At 46.1% G+C, this 21,356-nt stretch overlaps 2 protein-coding genes across 8 annotated transcripts in view; one reads left to right on the plus strand and one right to left on the minus strand.

Moving 5' to 3' along the window:
• LOC137532412 (galectin-1-like) overlaps window positions 1-16,622 on the minus strand; it is a 164,052-nt gene extending 147,430 nt beyond the window's left edge. For 3 of the 7 annotated variants that reach the window (XR_011023918.1, XR_011023920.1, XM_068252881.1), the window contains exons 1-2: window positions 16,459-16,537; window positions 6,547-6,682 (exon numbers count right to left, since the gene is read on the minus strand). Coding sequence is in view for 4 of the 7 variants with exons in the window: in XM_068252881.1 (XP_068108982.1) it covers window positions 6,547-6,558 (12 nt within the window). In the remaining 3 variants the exon portion in view is untranslated. Of the gene's footprint in view, window positions 1-1,607; window positions 1,832-6,546; window positions 6,683-11,896; window positions 11,916-15,438; window positions 15,467-16,458 lie in introns of those variants that run through there. The other 4 variants (XR_011023919.1, XM_068252882.1, XM_068252883.1 and 1 more) reach the window with 4 other exon arrangements.
• The window catches only part of IARS1 (isoleucyl-tRNA synthetase 1), a 103,604-nt gene continuing 98,843 nt past the window's right edge, over window positions 16,596-21,356 (plus strand). The window contains exon 1 of the mRNA XM_068252860.1: window positions 16,596-16,724. The gene's annotated coding sequence lies outside the window, so the exon portion shown is untranslated. The remainder of the gene's footprint in view (window positions 16,725-21,356) is intronic.

The raw sequence follows: 21,356 nt of genomic DNA on the forward strand, positions 1-21,356 counted from the left end.
ATGTATTTTAAATTTTAATAATTTCGCAACAGATGTCCTATAAATGTTGTAATTACCAGGACAAATGGGCACATAAAATGTGTGAATTTTATTTACAGTAACATATTTTATTTTAAAACTATAATGGCCGAAAACGTACCACGCAAATATAGCCGAATTGGTGGCGGAAAAAAAACAAGATATAGATTATTTTGTTGTGGTAAGTAGTGATAAAGTTATTGGTGAATGAAAGGGAGGAGCGCTGACAGGTGAAAATTGCTCTGGTGCATAAGGGGAAAAACCCCTCAGTGGTGAAGTGGTTAAAGGGCATTTTATGGCAAGGTGTGAAAATATCACCTAGGAGAAAAGTCAGGAGAAAAAATTGGTCGCATATGGGCCCTTGCCTGTTTATCTCATGAATAATCTCTTTATTTATCTCATGCATTATCTCCTTGCAGGTAAGGTGAAAAATAAATAAGTTTTGTGAATCAATCCACCATAGTTAAAATAAGTGAGACAATTCAAGAGAAAAACTTTGTGAATGAATCCCATAAGGAGATATTATATAAAGGTTTTAACTTCAAAAACTTTCCATAGAACCGGTACTGTGATTTCATGTTAATATAGGTGTAAGTTAACCACTTTACCCCCAGCCGTACAAATTTCTCCGTCCCTTTTTCCATCCTTTTACCACCAGGGACAGAGAAAGCCGTACTTCCCGCGCTCCCGCCGTTGCCCGCGCTCCCGCTCGCTCATGCACGCACTCCCGCTCGAATGCACGCCGCCGCCCGCTCACTCGAAGATTAATGAACGGGAAAAAACATTCCCGTTCGTTGATCTAAGCCCTGCAATGATCCGCTGCTTCTACGAGAAAAAAACTTTCCCAGCCTCATAGCACTTCCTGCAATTCCGGACGCAATTGCAGGTCGCATAAACAAAAAGTTACTGAGGCCATCTTGTGGCCAAATAGTAAAACTACACTCTAAAGAATTTTTCACATACAAATACATTAGTTTTACAAAAAAAAATTAACTCACTACCTCCCACAACAAATTTTTTTTTTTTTGTAATACACAAATAGTTACCTTAGGGACTGAACTTTTTAAATATTTATGTCAGGAGGGTACAACACTGTTACTTTATAAACTATGGGCTTGTAATTAGGGATGGACGCAAAACTGAAAAAAATGCACCTTTATTTCCAAATAAAATATTGGTGCCAAACATTGTGATAGGGACATAATTTAAACGGTTTTATAACCGGGACAAATAGGCAAATACATTTCATGGGTTTTAATTACAGTAGCATGCATTAATTAAAAAACTATAATGGCCGAAAACTGAAAAATAATGAATTTTTCCCCACATTTTTTCCTATTTTCCCATTAAAACATATTTAGAATAAAATAATTCTTGGCATAATGTCCCACCTAAAGAAAGCCTAATTGGTGGCGGAAAAAACAAGATATAGTTCATTTCATTGTGATAAGTAATGATAAAGTTATAGACAAATGAATGGAAGGAGCGCTGAAAGGTGAAAATTGCTCTGGTGTTCAAGGGGTAAAACCCCTCAGTGGTGAAGTAGTTAATAAGAGAGTAATGATATTTAGATTAAAATGAAAAACAACTTTTGTTGTTAGCTAACATTTATCAAAACTAAACGTTCATTTACAAGTTAATATTTTTAAATTGACCATTTTGGTTCGCTTCCAGTTATGAAATTACATTCAGCAGAAACTTCAAGTTTTACATTTTTGTATCCATGGCAACAAAACTCTATTCTGGTGAATGGATCCCTCCATTTGATAAACAGCACATTAACAGGTTCCCATCTTTCTGCACGAAGCAGTTGCTGAAATTGAGGAAAAATACAATTCTTAGAATCTCTTAGCAAAAGAAAGTTGTCTGTTTGCAACAAGTTTGATAAAACAAAATGACACAGCCTAAAGCAAAGTGTCCCTTCAGTTACACCGTTCATTAATTCCAGCAAAAACAGTCATATAACACCTCTGTACTCCTCATTCAAAGACATGCTAACCGGAATAGACACGATTCAAGCTAAAAGGTCTGGCTATGCATGATCTCCTTCCTGAACTTCCAAAATTATAGACATTCCACACAATTTAAAGCGTATCTGAAGCAAAAATAAATGTATGAGATAATGAATTGTACAGCATGTGTAGTATGGATAATAAATAGAACATTAGTACCAAAGAAAAGAGTCTCATATTGTTTTCCAGTACAGGAACAACTTAACCTTCCCAGCGTTCAATTTCCCCAGGATTTCTGTGCAAACAGTGATAAAATTTATTTTTAAAACTTTTTTTTTCCTGTAACTTGCCAAAATGTGTCAATCAAGGGTCTAGTATACAGTGCAGGAGAGTATTGATGTGTATGCATGTTTATACTGTTCACAGCATGTTTTTTTGAACGGACATTTCTGTCCATACCGCTAGGAGGGTTAAAAGAGCTTGTCTGAGCAATTTGACCAACTTGGTCAAACTCAGTCTTGTTTTCTGACCAGCTTAAAAAGCCAAGAAACAGTGAGAGACAACTTGAGATAAGGTTTTACTGAAGGAAAGTTCAAAGGGTCATTAGCTCAGCACTGTTTTATAGCGGTGGGGTTTCTAAACGGCAATTGTGATAGTATGAAGCAATTTTATAGAGCTATATAACAAAAAATAAAAATATGGGATTCTTTTTTTCTTTGCTACTAATGTTCTATTTATTATCTGTACTACATATACAATTCATTATCTCATAAGTTTATTCTAAGTGATGAAACAGAATGATGAAACAGAGAATGATGAAACAGAAATGAGCCCAGCACTGAGTAATACTTCTGCTTGTGCACATGACTAGTGTAAGCCAGTCTATGGGCTGTACTTTTATACATATTTATTTATAAACTTCTGAATGTTATGCATTTTTATCAGTCTGGCTTTTACCACCAGCTCTATGAAGTAATGCAAAATAAATGTCAGTTTTTGTGTCACTCAGCCCCATAGAGAAGAACTGTCTATACTTCTTGAGAGTCACCAAGGCTCCTGTCACACTTTGTACAATGCATTGCGACAGACAGTTTGAGAACTCAGAAAATGGGTAAGCACCATCAGCTAAATAGAAGAAATATTATTATAAAAACCCAAACGATATTATAAATCAATAAATGGGGAGTGCGCAGAAGGGATCAATAAATACTGTGTACAGCAATAAGAAAGAACATGCAGACCCTCTAAAGACAGCACCACAACTACTAATTCAAAATGTATAACAAGTTTTCATTGATACAAAATAGGCAAGAGTACGGTAATCATAAAAACCATTAAAAGCACATGTCAGGCAGGGGTGAACCATAATATGCATGACTATATACAAAATAGTATATAACTCAACCCCTAATCAAAGCTGCAATAAATTACTCCACAAACAGAAATGAAACCCCTGTAGCCATGGTAAGAATAAAGTGCAAGTGCTGCCAATGCTAGTGACCAACATAACGTCACACATGACATGTCAATAGTAAAGAGGCCCATATGAAGTATACAAAGAAAACAAAAAGCAGTGATTGACCAGGAAATCACAAGACCGCAGTGAAAAAGAGTGATGTCAAATGTCTGGTGAAAATAGTGAATGGACCAGTGAACAGGTGAGACGACCGAAGTAGGAGGAAGAGTGCGCAGCAAGACAGATAGTGAAATAAGGTTCTTACCAGGTGACAAGGATGAGGGAGAAGAGTGTGTGCAGCCGCCGCCAGCAGGGATTCACTAAAAACCTGGAAGATCCAGAGCACCGAGGAAGAGGGATATAATGCACATTGCACAATTGGTTTAACTCGTACTAGTTAACGTGCAAGGGAATCATGCACTACACAAGAGCTAGTTGTGCAACACGCATTTCAGAAGTAGTGTTTACGACTGAGAATCAGCTTGTTCCCAAAGATACACAGAATGTGTTAAAGAGACTCTGAAGCGAGAATAAATCTCACTTCAGAGCTCATAGTTAGCAGGGGCATGTGTGCCCCTGCTAAAACGCCGCTATCCCGCGGCTAAACGGGGGTCCCTTCGCCCCCGAACCCACCCCCGCAAACCTTGGTCGCAAACTTGGTCGTGAAATTTTTGTTTCCTGGAGGCAGGGCTAACGGCTGCAGCCCTGCCTCTAGTTGCGTTTATCAGACACGCATCGCCGCCTCTCCCCCGCCCCTCTCAGTGAAGGAAGACTGAGAGGGGCGGGGGAGAGGCGGAGATACGCGTCTGACAGACGCGCGTGGGGCAGGGCTGCGGCGGTTAGCCCTGCCCCAATGCGGAAGCGCTCCCCCGCTGTACGGAGGGGATTTGGGGGTGAAGGGACCCCCGTTAAGCCGCGGGATAGCGGCGTTTTAGCAGGGGCACACATGCCCCTGCTATCTATGAGGTCTGAAGCGAGATTTATTCTCGCTTCAGACTCTCTTTAAAGAAAACCCGAGGTGGGTTCTAAGAATCCAATTAGCATACAGAGGCTGGGTCTGCATAGAATGCCCAGCCTCTGTTGCTATACTGTTTGCCCCAGTCTCCGCCCTGCGCTCTGCAGCGTGTCGCCAGCCGGCTGTTTACATCTGAAGTGTCAGTCTCTGCCATTTCCCCGCCTCTTCCATAGCGCCGCTCCCTGTCTGCGTTCCTTCCCTCCCTGCTGATTGGAGGGAAGGGACGCAGGCGGGGAGCGGCGCTATGAAGGAGGCGGGGGAGCAGCAGAGACTGACACTTCAGATGTAAACAGCCGGCTGGCGAAACGCTGCAGAGCGCAGGGGGGAGACTGGGGGAACAGTATAGCAACAGAGGCTGGGTATTATATGCAGACCCAGCTTCTGTATGCTATTTGGATTCTTAGAACCCACCTCGAGTTCTCTTTAAGGTGTGAACACATGCCCAACTGATGTTTTGCCCATCAAGGATCAGTAGCTAATCCCCTTGGGCCACATCACTGGGCCGAGCTGAACACACGCATGTCAGCTGTGTAGCTTACAACGCGCTGTGATGCTATGCGGGGAGATGACAACGGAGGGAGGATGAGCAGCACAATTATGACATCACAGAGCGGGCAGGGGAGTGTTGCGAACAATGGGATTGGCATCACTGGAGTTGGGTAGATCCATCTGGCGGATTGCTTGCAGGATGGGTGTCGAGTGCTATACACACGCCTTATTGTCGGGTGAGCCGGTTGTTATTGGCCGCCTCGGCCGACTTAAGTCAAGTGTGTGTGCGAAGCTTTATATAGAGCAAGTTTAGCTTGAAGTGTCTGGAAATCAATCCACAGCGTTCATTGTTTTTCAAAGTTGTCTTTTTGTATATGAGATTTCCTCGAATTTCATATGTTGATTTGATTGCCCATTGTTTGGTAGATGGGGTTACGATGGATGTACAAAAAGCAAGAATATTACTCTTAAATGCATAAATGAATGGATTTTTATATGGTGGTAAAGAGATTTTAGTAGAACAGAAGCATCCAGTAATTACTCTCTACAGTTCCTCTCGGTACATTTGAGGAGATTGTAGTGAAAAGTTCACAATATTTAGCTGTCCTGGGACATCCCCACCACATACATAGATGTGTTTCAAGTTCTCAGCATCCCGTGATATTTCTCACTTACCAAGAAAGGTTACACAAACTTGGGCTTATTAAGCTTGTGAAAGAGGTGATCTAATTAACATCTATGAATACATCCAAGGGTAATATGAATCCTTGGCAAATTAGCTTTTTATCTCTAAGTCTGTACAAAGGACAGGAAGACTTGAACCGAGCATGGAGGAAAGGAGATTTTACCACCCATTTAGAAAGAGGTTCTTCACAGTAAAAATGGTTCAGATGTGGAATATCGTACCATTGGAAGTAGTTGGCAAAGTCAATACAGACTGTCCCCTACTTACAAACGAGTCGAGTTACAATTTTTCAACTAACTTGTCTACATATACAAAATATACATTACCTATTTTTATTACTTATTTTTGTTGTTACATGTTACAGCATATTATAAGCTGTAAGTAGTCTGAAACAAATTAAAAGCACATTGAAAACAACCAAAAATATTGTCTATACTGTTTGTCCAAATCCATCATTGTCCAAAAGTAACTCCTTTATCCACATTGCTCAATGTATAACACAGAACTCAATTTTCAATTCAACTTACAAACCATCTTCCGGACCAAAACCTATTTGTAAGTAGGAGACCGCCAGGGGCGTAGCAATAGGGGTTGCAGAGGTAGCGACCGCATCGGGGCCCTTGGGCTAGAGGGGCCCCGGAGGGCCCTCCCTCAACTACAGTATTAGCTCTCTATTGGTCCTGTGCTCATAATAATCACTTCTATAGATACTTTGTATAGTGGTAATCACTAACAAACTGTTCCCCACCCCCTTCTTGCACCTCTGACACTGTAGTTGCCATTGGCAGGTATTGGTGTGACGTATCAATTGTTATGTATAGAGTGCTTGGGGGGCCCCATGTAAAACCTGCATCAGGGCCCACAACTCCTTAGCTACGCCACTGGAGACCGCCTACACTTGCATGTAAAAAGAATGAGATGTTTTCCTTACCTTGAAGGCCATCCACAGCAATGACTGTTAGGTGTGGGAAAAGGACACCATGGGGCATATAGAGCGCATGGCAGCTTTACCGTTAATCACACTGACAAGGTAGCGTGCATTGCGCAATTAGTGCAACCTGCGTTACCTAGAAAACATAAGTGTAGGATAGCGTGCATTATTCTAACAAAGTTCAGAATCAGAATCAATTTTATTTCGCCAAGTAAGTTTGCACCTACAAGGAATTTGTCTTGGCAGTTGCTTAACAAACCCAAACAAAAACAATACAAGTCAAGGACACACAGTGTGTATATTACAAGTCAAGGACATTTATGCAAGCATAGTGGCAGTAAGCAATGTGAGAATTGTTCATTTACAGTTCTGTGCTGATTACTATCAAGTCCTAGCAGCTCTAACGTGGTTCAGCATTAAAGGGAACCTAAACTGAGAAGGATATGGATTTTTCCTTTTAAAATAATACCAGTTGCCTGAATCGTCTACTGATCCTGTGTCTCTAATACTTTTAGCCACAGCCCCTGAACAAGCATGCAGATCAGGTGCTCTGACTGAAGTCAGACTGGATTAGCTGCATGCTTGTTTCAGGGTGTGATTCAGCCACTATTGCAGCCACAGAGATCAGCAGGACTGCCAGGCAACTGGTATTGTTTAACAGGAAACATCCATATCACTCTCAGTGGAGGTTCCCTTTAAGTATGGCTACCGCTTGAAAAAAAAAGCTGTTCCTGTGTCTGGAGGTATTGGTAGCGATTGACTGGAATCTTACTCCTGAAGGCATGCGCTGGAAGATGGAGTGAGCTGGGTGAGAGGGGTCAGAGGCAATTTTGGTTGCTCTCTTTCTGCACCTGCTAGCGTAAAGATCCTGCAGGGAAGGTAAACTACAGCCAATTATCTTTTCCGCTGTTCGGATGATGAGCTGCAGCCTCCCCTTTTCTAATGCTGAGCAGGAGCTGAACCATACAGTCATAGATGATGTTATGGTGGATTCGATAATTGCAGTGTAGAACTGCACCATTAAATTTTGAGGTAGGCCAAACTTTTTCAGCTGCCATAAATGGTACATCCTCTGTTGCGGTTTCTTGACAATAGTGGCTGTATTGTTATCCCATTTTAGGTTGTGTGAGATCGTGGACCCAAGAAACTTGAATGACTCTACCTGGGTTATTGTGGATCCATTTATGGTTAAGGGGATGTGCTGGGGAGGAGATCTCCTAAAGTCTATTATCATCTCCATGGTTTTGAGAGCATTTAGTTCCAAGTTGTTGCTGCTGCACCAGGAGGAAAGCTGTCCCACCACATGCCTGTATGCAGACTCACACAGGTCACACTAATTGCACAAAAAACTGTTACCTTTTTAGTATAATTAAAAGTAAAATTACCTAGCTCTCCCTGTGCACTACAACTCTACTAAAATGTAGTGTATATGCCTCCTTGATCCAGTTAGAGAGTTTCTGCTCTTGTGGCTTCCCCTGGACTGAGGTGCAGTGAGGCTGAAAAGGTTGAACTTGATGGACACATTTTTTTCAACCTTGATCATTACGGAACTATGGGCCTGATGCATTAACTGCAGGGAACGCACAGCAATTTTACCATTACAAGTGAAGGGGGAGCATCAGCCTCTAACCCTCACCACCACTTGCATCACTACGGTAACTCACACCTGGCTATTTTAAGATGTATTACGCAGCTCATTAACACGGCAATGCGCGTAGTACTAAGGGTTGCCGATGCTGCTCCTGCGTTTGTAACGGTAAAATTGTTGTCAGCTCCCTGGCATGGTAACTTTGCCAGTTTAGTGCATCAGACCCTATCTAACACTGATTAAAAAAAACTTGGGAAAAGCCATGAAGAAAAGAAGTGGTTCTGTTCTTATAGCCTACTGATATTTGATGAGTGTGTGAGTGCTGTAACCTTCAATTTTCATTTTTGTTTCAGGGTTGTGTACTTATTTTACCTGTATATTCCTGTAGATACTTGAGAAGGTCCGGCAGCCTAAACCCCCCCCATAAAGCGGATACGAGATGAAAAGCTGACTATAACAAGTAACTTGTCTATATATATATATTTTATCTAAAGTTTAGATAGTTTACACAGCATATCTAGCTGCAAACAGCTTCAAAAGTTTATGATTATTTATTCCTGTGATACAATGAGCCAGCCATGTTCTGTCTCACAGGCTGAGGGCTGGAGATGCTATCAGCTTGCCTGTGTGTAAAGTCAGTCCCGTCTCCTCCTCCTTCCTCCCTTCTGCCTCTGAAATCAATGGCTAGTAACCTCCTCCTGCCCAGATTGAACTCCCATAAGCCCTTGCTACAGCGCCAAGGCACTGTGAAAAGCTGTGGGCGAGGCTTGTTTAGTTTATAGGGAATTGGAGTATTAAAACAAAACAAAAAAAGTATTTGAGGAATGCCCTATAAAATATATGAAAGGAACACAATTATGCAATAAGTATAAGTTTATCTCGGATCCTAATTCCGGACCGACGCAGTATGAATCTACGCCCAGCAGGTGGTGCTAAGTCCCTGACCGGACGTACACTTTACGTCGCATTCAATTTTGCGTCCCCGCTGTTACCGCCGATCTTGACGCTCTGTCCCCGCTGCAATTAGCTTGCCCTGCCTTCTCTATGATGGCAGAGCTCTGTGAGCTGGTCAGGAGCCGTTTTCATTGGCTCCTGGCCCTGTCATCACTGTAAGCCAATCCCATTGGCTTACATTCTTTGACAGGGTCAGGAGCCAATGAAAGCGGCCACTGACCAGCGCACAGTGCTTTGCCGTCATAGAGACGGCAGAGAGAGGAGCCTGCGGCGGGGACAGAACTGAGTGACTGGCAGGAGTGGCGGATTTGTGCGGCGATTCGTCAGGAAACGTCGTTTTACTGTATCAGCAGCCTCTGGTCCTTAAGGTACCAAAGTGGTTAAGGACCAGGGCATTATACCTTGGGGGGGGGGAGGGTTGGGGGGCGTGTTTGGGGGTGTTAGGCAGCTGGATCTCTAGTATAGTTAGTCAGGCATTTGTGTCCCCAGTTTAGCCAGGTGTCCCCAGCACAGCCAGTAGCCTTTACTCGTCTCCCTGGGTCCTGCGATGAGCAGCTCTAGCCACCTCCGCTCTGGCCGGCATTCCTGCTTGCACTGACTCTAAATTCCGGGTCGCGGCTTGATGATATCATCAAGCCGGGACCTGAGAGTCAGAGCGAGTAGAGATGCCGGCCAGAGCGGAGGGAGCGATGATCGTCGGGGAAAGTCACGAAGGTGAGTCGATCCTCTTCTTCCCCTCCCACCACCGCTGCTCTAATAGTGATCACTACGATCCACTGGCAATCGTAGTGATCATGTGATCAGAAGCCAATCGCAATGGCTCCTGATCACTGAGGGGAGATGTCAGCTGTCATGTGACAGCTTAATCTCCCCTCTTGGGTGCGCACAATTGCGACGAGACGCTTCGTTTACGAGGACATTTAATCTACGTCCAGTCAGAGCGGCAGCACCACCTGCTGGATGTAGATTCGTACTGCGTCGGTCCCCATTTGGTTAAGAATATTGTACTGTATAATAGAGATATGAGATGGTTTGCAAGGCTAGTCTCACAGCAAAGACTTTCAAATTCTGCTAGTTCTCCGAAGTTCCTAAAAGGTTTAGGGAAGGGCTAACAAAATGCTGCAGTTGATGCCAGATGTCTAGCCAGTAAGGGCTGAAATTAGCTCTCAGTTGTTATAAGGACATTCATTTCCTTTCCAAGACAATCTCTTTCAACTGAATATTTCCAGGTGAGGCCCAGCCAGGTTTGAATATCCATTTTATTTAAACCAGGGGTGAGGTAAGGTGAAAATTAATAATAGCATGAGTGGAGAGCTATCCTTATTGAAGGAAAACGTATGGTCTTTAACCAATTTTATTTGAAGAGTCTGGGTAGGGAAGGATTAACAGCAAGTAGTCGGGTTTCATATGAATACATACAGCTTGCTTTGTACTAGTGAGAAACCAACTTAATACTTTTCTATTTGTAATGCCCCGCCCCCTTGCACTATGTGCAACACGATCCATCGCAACACACAATATCATTACATCGCAGCCACATTCCTATGGGTCTAACACACTGACGCTGGGTTCCCACTTGCAGCTGGACAGTGTAGTTTCTGCTCTGATGGCTTGTTGTGGTCTGGCTGGAGCCCAGGGGCAGATGCTTTCCAACCATAGGCTATATGGGAATCGCATACGCAGGTCCAGGAAAATTGCAGACAGCACCGACAGAGTGGGACACTTACTGCAACTGACAAGTGAACAAGACTGACAAGCACAATTGGGGAAAGAGGCGCCCTGGTGTATATAAAACCTTTTAAAAATAGAATACACTGGAAAGAAGTACTTGCTTTCATTAAACTAGTGTGTAAAACCAATTTAGAAATGTTACCGCTTTTACTCTTATTCAATTATCTTGAATCTAGCTCCCAAACCACAGACACAGGCAATCAGCTCTCACCTGGCCCAAGCAAACTAGCTCACCTCATAATTATTGCAGCACGCAAGGTGATCTTTAATAAATGGATATACCCCAGTGCACCCAGGGTTTGGGATGTTAAAGAGGAACTAAACCATCTATTTTATCAGGACAAGCTAGAGGCTATAATACACAAAGACAAAAAAAAACAGCAGTTTCTTTAAAAAATGGAAGCTCTATATCCTGTCATCTTACTCAGACTTGGAAATAAGGGAATTGATGGAACACTTCACCTATACCAAGTGGTACCTTCTGGAGAAGATGCAGGGTTTGTTGGGTCGACTTGATATATCTTGATCACTAACTCATGGTGGTTCTACCCAGAGATGACAGAGGGGAGGGGGTTGGGGGGGGGGGGGTAGGGTGGGTAGCATGGGGATTTATGTATCCTGTACTATTCTCGGTTCTGAACATCTACTTGTTTACTATGAAAGATGCGAACCGCAATGCATATCTGTTATATATTATAGATGTTCAGGGCTTGTAATGATGATCCCTGTACATTGTGGTGCTGAAAAATAAAAAAATTTGTTTTAAAAAATAAAATAAAATACAATTTATTAAGCACAGGCAACGTGTTTCGGGGGTCACAGCCCGCTTCCTCAGGCCAATAAAAATGCCTAAAACAACAATTAGCAGTCCTCAATACATACGTTCATTTCCTAGAAACAGCATGCATGGTAAAATATTTTGCATGAATACTTAATTTTAAGAAGGTACTCAATCATCATTGAAATGAATGATTTGGCTAGTGCAATATCTTAGTAATATACATATAATAACTAAAAACACACAAATTTGACACTATAGATGAACATGTACTGCGGGATCACAGTGGGGGCACGCACCTAAGACAAACACAAGTTCCCAGTGCAAAAGGATCAATGTCCCAAAATGTCCCACAATGTTACAACAAAATGTAGCTATTGTAGTGGCATAATAGCTAGTGGCGCATGGCAGCAACGCATAATTCTGTGGACCCTGGCGGTGGGAACACAGACAGCAGGAGGTTAAATACAGCAGCAGCAGGAGGAGTGACGTGTGGCAGCAGGCAATGTAACGGGCCATGGCACCTAACCAGCACCTAGGCTGTAAATAAACACCAACAGCAGGAGGTTGCAGACAGCAGTCGTGAAGCCCACATTGTGTCCAATACACAACTGGGACAGCACAATTTTCAACCCAGACACCTCAGAATTTTTTTTTTACCCAAAAATGTAGCTATTGTAGTGGCGTAATAGCTAGTGGCGCATGGCAGCAGCGCATAATTCTGTGGACCCTGGCGGTGGGAACACAGACAGCAGGAGGTTAAATACAGCAGCAGCAGGAGGAGGAGTGACGTTTGGCAGCAGGCAATGTAACGGGCCATGGTACCTAGCGTTGGTACCACGGCTGTAAAAATAAACACCATACGGCAGGAGGTTCCGGACAGCAGTCGTGAAGCCCAAATTGTGTCCAATACACAACTGGGACAGCACAGTTTTCAACCCAGACACCTCAGAATTTACTTCAAACAAGGATCTGCTGCAACTCCCTTGTTCGCTGCTCAGTGTCTCCAGCAGGCAGGCACTGACCCACCTTCCCCTTCAGCCGTGGGTCCAGGATCATGCTGATGCAGGTGTCCTCCCGAGCTTGCATCTGCTTCACCCTGGGGTCTGTGCGCAGGCACCGCAGCATGTGCACTGCCATGGGGAACAGGGTGGTCCGTCCAGCAGAGACATCAGGGTCAGTGGCCTCAAGTTCGCTGTTCTCCTCCTCTGGCCCCTGAGCCTCTTCCTCCTCTCTCCACCCTTGCACCACTGCAGCAGCGCTCCGCTGTTCCCCCTCAACAGCAACGTCCAGGACCTCCAACTCCTCCTCCTCCCACAACAACTCAAAATTCTGCACAGAAGTGGACTGCGCAGGTGGCTGCTGTTCCAGCTGGATCAGGGCCTCCTCTCCCACATCCAGTAGATCACCCAGGCCCCAGCAGACAAACAATGGGCACCCACTGGCAGAGGGATGCCTGTTCCTCGCTGACCAGGTTGGTTCCCTGCAGGAAGGGAGCCAACACCAAGCAAACCTGCTGCATCTGCCCCCACTGTGCGTTGGAGAGGAGCTGGAGTTTGGTGGTGCCAGCAAGAGTGCCCTCAACGATGTGGCGGTTGACAGCCCTCCTCTGATCAACCAGCCGCTCCAACATCGCCAGGGTGGAATTCCAGCGAGTTGGCACATCGATGACAAGGCGGTGTCGTGGCAGGCCCTAGTGCTGCTGCATGTCAGCCAGGTTTGCTGCGGCAGCAGCTGAGCGGCAGAAACTGCGCACAATTTTCCAAGCCGCTTCCAACAGATTGTCCATCCCCTGGTAGGTGCGCAGGAAATTCTGCACCACCAGGTTCGGGACGTGGGCCAAGCAGGGGACGTGGGTCAAGTGTCCCCTGGTGATGGCAGCCTGCAGGTTGGCCACATTGTCGGACACCACCAATCTGACTCTGAGGCCTCTGGGGGTCAGCCACGTCTTCTCCTGCTCCCTCAGGTAGCAGAGCACGTTGGCTGCTGTCAAACTGTTCTTCCCCAGGCTTCTCATCTCCAGCAGCGCTTGGCAATGGCGGACCTTCACGCTGCTGTTGAAGCGGGGTCGCTTAGCGGCGGGAGCTGCTGCTTCTCCTCTTACCCCGCATGGTGGCACCACATAGTGGACAACTGGTGCCGCTGATGCGCACGAGGATGGACCTGCTGCTTCCTCGCTGGCGCATTCCACTAGGCTGACCCAGTGGGTCGTTAAGGACAGGTAGCGGTCTATCCCAAAACAGCTGCTCCATGAATCCATGGTGACGTGGATCCGCTCACTCACGGCGTGACCGAGCGAGCGGCCCACATTCACCATAGCAAAGCGGTGCAGTGCTGGAATCGCCGTGCGGGAGAAGTAGTGGCGGCTTGGGATTTGCCACTCTGGGATCCCGTACTGTAGGAGCGTTCTCATGCCACTCCCCTCCTGCACAAAAGGAGTATGGCAGGAGCTGGGAGCACATGGCCCGGGCAAGCAACCCATTCAGCACCCGGATGCGCCTGTTGGTGGGAGGCAGAACCTTGGTCACACCGGGAAAGGACTCGCTGAGCAGGGCCTAGCGGTGTTAGCCTGCACGGGAGGATGAGGAGGTGACTGTGGAGGGAGCAGATGAGGCCACTGAGGACTGGCTGCCCGGTGGGGGGGGGGGGGGGGGAGTAGTGAGTTTCTGTGCTCCTGCTGCTGATGCTGGATGAGCCGGAGGGTGGGATGCTGATGCTGCTGAAGTCTGTGCAGTGGCTGTCTGGCTCTGACCACTGCCTGCGCCACTGTCCTTCAGCTTCAGAAACTCACTGTAGTCCTGAAAATGTTTGGTCTCCAAGTGGGTCTGCAGGCACGAGGTACCCAACTTGTTCAGATCGCGACCTCTGCTCAGGCTGGCAACGCAACTGTGGCAAATGGCATGGGTCTTGTCAACGCACACAGTGAAGTACTGCCAGACTGGGGATTTCAACTTGCCCTTCAAGCTTGAGGGCTGGGGAGGTTTTTTGCCTTTGGAGGGCTGTGTTTTTTTCTTTGTGATTGAGGAGCTTTGGTGTGAGTGGTGGTAGCGGCTGAAGCAGCAGGCTGTGGCTCCTGCCTTTCACGCCCTGTGCTGGCCGCCATGCTGCTGCCACGCCTCTGTGCCAGAGACGCCTTCTCCTCCGATGACGAGCTGCCTTCACCCAACTGTGGTGGTGGCACATAGGGACGGTCCCCCACCTCATCATCATCATCCCCAAACATCTCCTCTGAGCCCTCAACCAACTCCTCTGCCCCAACATCAGGCCCTTCCTCCTCATGAAATTTTGGTTGTTGTGCGCCAACAACAAACTCCTCCACCTCCTTGCATGCCCCCATCATCTCCTCCTCAAACTGTTCCACAACATCCCTCAAAATGCTTGCAGTCCCTGGGGTGAAGAGCGAGCTCAGTGAGGGCAGGCTGGTCTTAGCTCTCAACTGTGCCAACCAAAAAAATATATTTAACTGAATCTAAACTTTATTCCCATCAATTGATCAATTTCTTACTTTCAAATGTCATTATAAAATAAAACTAATGATGATAGAGGAGAAGTTTGGTTTGAATAACACTACATATTTTGATTCTGAATTGTGATATGCATGGTGAGGGGTGTGATGGGGCGTGGTTAGAGGTGTGGCATGGGCATGTCCCTCTTTTTTTTCTTCCGATGATGAGCAGCTTCGACCAAGAGACAAATCTCTCTTTGATCGAATCTGATTAGAGATCTGTCGGCTTCCCATACATCCTGATCTATTTCAGCAAGAAATATTTCAGGAATCGACCAAGTCCGCCACCGCCCCAGTGTATAAATGTGCCCCCCTGCAAGTGCATTTATACATTACCTAGAGGGCGAGGGCGCTCTACTGTTTAAACTTCCTGTCCGGACAGGAAGAAGTGAAGCCTGCTAGAACCCAGCGGAGGAGCAGCAGTGACAGCGGGGACATGCGCCAGCGGAGCAGGTAATGTATTGCCGGCGCTAGCATTGGTCGGACTTTCGAACGCCGCTATCAACGCACTCCTGACCCGTCGACGATCGAGCGAAATCTTGCGCATGGACGGATCGACAGGAACGATCGAATTCAGTCAGTGTTTGCGCAACAATTTCACAGATTAGATCACAGTGATCGAATTTGCTGTAGATCGGCAGGAAAATCATTAAAGAGAGTCTGAAGCGAGAATAGATCTCGCTTCAGACCTCATATATAGCAGGGGCACGGGTGCCCCTGCTAAAACGCCGCTATCCCGCGGCTTAACGGGGGTCCCTGTCCCCCCAAATCTCCTCCGTAATGCAGGGGAGCGCTTCCGCATTGGGGCAGGGCTAACCACCACAGCCCTGCCCCACGCGCGTCTGTCAGCGCGTATCTCCGCCTCTCAGTCTTCCTTCACTGAGAGGGGCGGGGGAGAGGCGGCGATGCGCGTCTAATAGACGCGCTGGGAGGCAGGGCTGCAGCTGTTAGCCCTTGCCTCCAGGAAGCAAGAAGTGCGACCAAGGTTTGCGGGGGGTGGGTTGGGGGGTCTGGGACCCTTGTGCAGCTGCGGGATTGCGTGCCTGCTATATATGAGAGCTGAAGCGAGATTTAGTCTCGCTTTAGTGTCTCTTTAAGTGTATGGGCCCCTTTATGGCGTATTCCCAACATTAGAATGCCTACATCTGAGGGCCCCATGAAGGTTTTGCTATGGGGACCCATAATCTCCAGCTACGCCACTGGCTGTATAACAATGGAAAAGCTAAAGCAGGACCGTTTCTGAGGAAGAAATGAGATGCAGCTCATAAAAACACCTCCTCTCTTCACGCCATATCAGAGCGTCTTTATATTTTTGTCAACCACAGTACACACAGTCCCTCTCCCTCCCCTCCTCACACACTGCGCAGCTCCACCATCACAAGCCAAACTTTGCCGCTTCACGCCTCCCTCACACTCACTGCGCATGCTCCACAGGCCAAGCTGTGCTGCAGCTCTACGCAGGCGCAGCTCCACTCCTTCCTTCCCACCCAGAGAAGCGGCTGCGGTAGTGTTGGCAGTGGCTGACGCTGATTGGTGCGTGGGTGTGTTCTGCGGCGCAGCTGCAGTTTCCGCTTCCGCACACGCTTTCTTGTAGTTGCATCAGGGTGGCCGGTATCCTGCAGGTGAGAGTTGTGCTGCAAACAGAATGAGATTTAGACATGCAGGGCGTCTCGTCACCTGTGCGGAACTAACCTGGGGGAGGCGGGAGAAGGCTGAGGATTCTCGGAATTCTGACACTGAGCTGCAGCCACTGTCAGATTCTGTCACCAGTGTTACTGAGTACTGTGACCATGTCACCAGTGTTACTGAGTACTGTGACCATGTCACCAGTGTCACTGAGTGCTGTGACCATGTCACTGTGCTGTCACCAGTGTCACTGAGTACTCTCAGCATGTCACTGTGCTGTCACCAGTGTCACTGAGTGCTGTGACCATGTCACTGTGCTGTCACCAGTGTCACTGAGTACTCTCAGCATGTCACTGTGCTATCACCATGTCACTGTGCTGTCACTAGTGTCACTGAGTACTTTCAGCATGTCACTGTGCTGTCACCAGTGTCACTGAGTACTATGACCATGTCACGGTGCTGTCACCAGTGTCACTGAGTACTGTGACCATGTCACTGTGCTATCACCAGTGTCACTGAGTACTCTCAGTATGTCACTGTGCTGGTCATTATTGCCAGCTGTTGTCACTAGTGTCACTGAGTACTCTCACCATGTCACTGTGCTGGTCATTATGCCAGCTGCTGTCACTAGTGTCACTGAGTACTCTCAACATGTCACTGTGCTGGTCATTATTGCCAGCTGTTGTCACTAGTGTCACTGAGTACTCGGCATGTCACTGTGCTGGTCATTATGCCAGCTGCTTTCACTGAGTACTCAGCATGTCACTGTGCTGGTTATTATTGCAGGTTGTCACTAGTGCCACTGAGTACTCTCACCATGTCACTGTGCCAGCTGCTGTCACTAAGTACGCTCAGCGTGTCACTGTGCTGGTCTTTATGCCAGCTGCTGTCACCAGTGTCACTGAGAACTCTCACCATGTCACTGTGCTGGTCATTATGCCAGCTGCTGTCACTGAGAACTCTCGCCATGTAACTGTGCTGGTCATTATGCCAGCTGCTGTCACCAGTGTCACTGAGAACTCACCATGTCACTGTGCTGGTCATTATGCCAGCTGCTGTCACTGAGAACTCTCGCCATGTAACTGTGCTGGCCATTATGCCAGCTGCTGTCACCAGTGTCACTGAGAACTCTCACCATGTCACTGTGCTGGTCATTATGCCAGCTGCTGTCACTGAGAACTCTCACCATGTCACTGTGCTGGTCATTATGCCAGCTGCTGTCACTGAGAACTCTCACCATGTCACTTTGCTGGTCATTATGCCAGCTGCTGTCACTGAGAACTCTCACCATGTCACTTTGCTGGTCATTATGCCAGCTTCTGTCACCACTGTCACATATTACTTTAACCATGCGACTGTGCTGTTACCAGTTTGACTGAGCACTTAGTTTAGTCAAAGCCAGCAGCTTCTGGTTGTTTACAGCTGGTTAAACAGCACTGAGGCCTAGTGCACACCAGAGCGGTTCTGCTGTGGTTTGCGATCCGCTTGCGGGTGCGGATCCGCTAGGGTAATGTATTTCAATGGGCTGATGCACACCAGAGTGGGAGGCGTTTTGCAGAAACGCATACTCCCAGGCTGCTGCAGATTTTGGATTGCGGATGCGTTTCTGCCTCAATGTTAAGTATAGGAAAAACGCAAACACTTCAGAGCGGTTTGCCAGGCGTTTTTTGTTACAGTAGCTGTTCAGCAACAGCTGTAGGCCTCTTGCACACTGCATGCATTTCAGATTCCGATTCCGCTTTTTAATCTGTTTTTACATCCGATTCCGATTCAGATTTTTAATCTTAACTGCATGCTGCGTTTTTTGATCCGTTTTTCTGTTGAATGTATTCAAGGAAAATCGGAAACGGAATCGGAATCGGAAACGGAATCGGAAAACGGATTTGCAGTGTGCAGGGAGCCTTACTGTAACAATACATGAAATCTACTACACCAAAAACGCTACACAAAACCGCAAAATGCTAGCTGAAACGCTACAGAAAAATAAAAAAAAGCGTTTTAAAATCTGCTAGCATTTTGCGGATCTGCTAGCGGTTTTTGGTGTGCACTGGGCCTCTGAGGGTTTGGGTCAGTTTTGCTCCCCTCCTGGTTCAGTGAAGATCTACTTGCTAGGATAACTTTGTCACCACTATACTGTATACAGATCTATTGAAAGTGAAACAGACACATAGGCCTAGTGCACACCAAAAACCGCTAGCAGATCCGCAAAATGCTAGCAGATTTTGAAACGCTTTTTCTTCTTTTTCTGCAGCGTTTCAGCTAGCGTTTTGCGGTTTTGTGTAGCGGTTTTGGTGTAGTAGATTTCATGTATTGTTACAGTAAAGCTGTTACTGAACAGCTACTGTAACAAAACACGCCTGGCAAACCGCTCTGAAGTGCCGTTTTTCAGAGCGGTTTGCGGTTTTCCTATACTTAACATTGAGGCAGAAACGCATCCGCAATCCAAAATCTGCAGCAGCCCGGGAGTATGCGTTTCAGCAAAACGCCTCCCGCTCTGGTGTGCACCAGCCCATTGAAATACATTACCCTAGCGGATCCGCACCCGCAAGCGGATCGCAAACCGCAGCGGAGCCGCTCCGGTGTGCACTAGTCCATAGAGGGGGGGAGAGTCTGTTTGTTTGATCTACATACTTAATATAAAAAGAGATAAAGAGATGAGTTGTTTGATCCTGTGATCTGTATATATAATTGTATATGTAGACATGGGGGCTATTTTTCTGTTATTCTATGTTTATAAAATGGAGAGAGGGGATGTCATCTTTAGGAAGTGTGAAGGGGTTGGCTCAAATCGGATGTATGTATGTGTATGTATGTATGTGTATGTGTGTATGTGCCGCGATCACTCAAACGGTTTGACCGATTTGAACGAAACTTGGTATGCGGATCCCTTACTACCTAGGATGATAGGTTCTGGGGGTCTCGCGGCCCCCCTGCACAGAGCTACAAACAGCAAATCAGATTTCATCCATTCAAGTCAATGGAAACAATGTAAAAGGCTGCCATTCTCACAGTAATCAAGCCAGAGTCCCCACACTTGGCACAGGTGGTCACTTGGTGACCGAGCTTACAAATCCAGGAAAAGTGGGCGGAGCATAAAACAGCCAATCAAATTTCAGCTATTCATTTTAAATGGGAAAATGTAAACTGCAGCCATTCTTAAGACTGTTAATCGCAGGGTTCTCAAACTTGCCACAGTTGGTCACTGGGTGAATGCAATTAAGATTCAAGATTAAGTGGGTGGAGCCTACAACAGCCAATCAAAATTCACCTATTGATTTTAAAGGGGAACATTTAAACTGCTGCTCTTCTTACACTGTTAATGGCAGAGGCTTCAAACTTTCTACAGTCAACATTGGGTGACTGGGGTCCAAATTCACTAAAGGGGCGGGGCCACATCCAGCCAATCAGATTTCCTTGGTGGATAAACTGCTTCCATTCACACATTTTTGATACCAGGAACCTGAAAGCTCACAAACGTGGTCATTGAATGACTGTGTGTCAAGGTTACAAAAAGTGGGCGGACCAAAAACAACTTTTACTGGGAAAGTATAAACTGCAGCCATTCTTACATCGTTAATGGCAGGGTTCTCAAACGTTGCACAGTTGGTCATTGGGTGACTGAGATTAAGATTTTGGAAGGTGGGTGGAGCCTACAACAGCCAATAAAAATTCACCTTTTGATTTTCAAAGGGAATATTTAAGCTGCTACCATTCTCTTATACTGTTAAAAGCAGATGCCTCAAACCTGGTACAGTTGGTTACTGGGTGACTAGACCCAAATTCAGAAAAGGGGCGGAGCCACAAACAGCCAATAAGATTTGTTTATTTTTAAATGGGAATATACAAAGTATTGATACCAAGGACCCCAAAGCTGATAAACTTGATAATTTAGTGACTGTATGTCAAGGTTAGAAAAAGTGGGCGGTGCCAACAAGTACATTTTTAACATGGCAGGGTTCCCAAACTTTACACAATTGCCCACTGGGTGACTGGGATGAATATTCAGAAATGTAGGTGGAGCCTACAACAGCGAATCAAAATGTACTTATTGATTTTCAAGGGGAATATTCACATTGCTACCATTCTTACACTGTTAATGGCAGAGGCCTCAAACCTGATACAGTCAGTCATTGGGTGACTGGGGTCCAAATTCACTAAAGGGGTGGAGCCACAAACAGCCAATCAGATCAAACCTGCTATTGTCGGTCGTTAAGTGTCTGGGGTTCAAATTCAGTAAAGGGGCGGAGCCAAAAACAGCCAGATTTCTTTGCTGGATAAACTGCTTCCATTAGCACAATTTTGATGCCAGGAACCCAAAAGCTCACAAACTTGGTCACTGAGTAGTGACTGTGTGTCCAGCTTACAAAAAGTGGGTGGAGTTAAAAACAGATTTTTCTGGGAAATTGTAAACTGCAGCCCTTCTTCACTGTTAATGGCAGGGTTCGCAAACTTAGCATAGCTGGTTACTGGGTGACTGGGATTAATATTCAGAAAAGTGGGTGGAGCCTACAAATGCCAATCAAAAATCACATGTCGCTTTTCAAGGAGAATATTAAAATTGCTGCCATTCTTGCGCTGTTAATGGCACAAGCCTCAAACCTGGTACAGTTGGTAATTGGGTCACTGGG

The sequence above is a fragment of the Hyperolius riggenbachi genome, chromosome 9 (assembly GCF_040937935.1).
Source record: "Hyperolius riggenbachi isolate aHypRig1 chromosome 9, aHypRig1.pri, whole genome shotgun sequence".
Lineage (NCBI taxonomy): Eukaryota > Metazoa > Chordata > Amphibia > Anura > Hyperoliidae > Hyperolius > Hyperolius riggenbachi.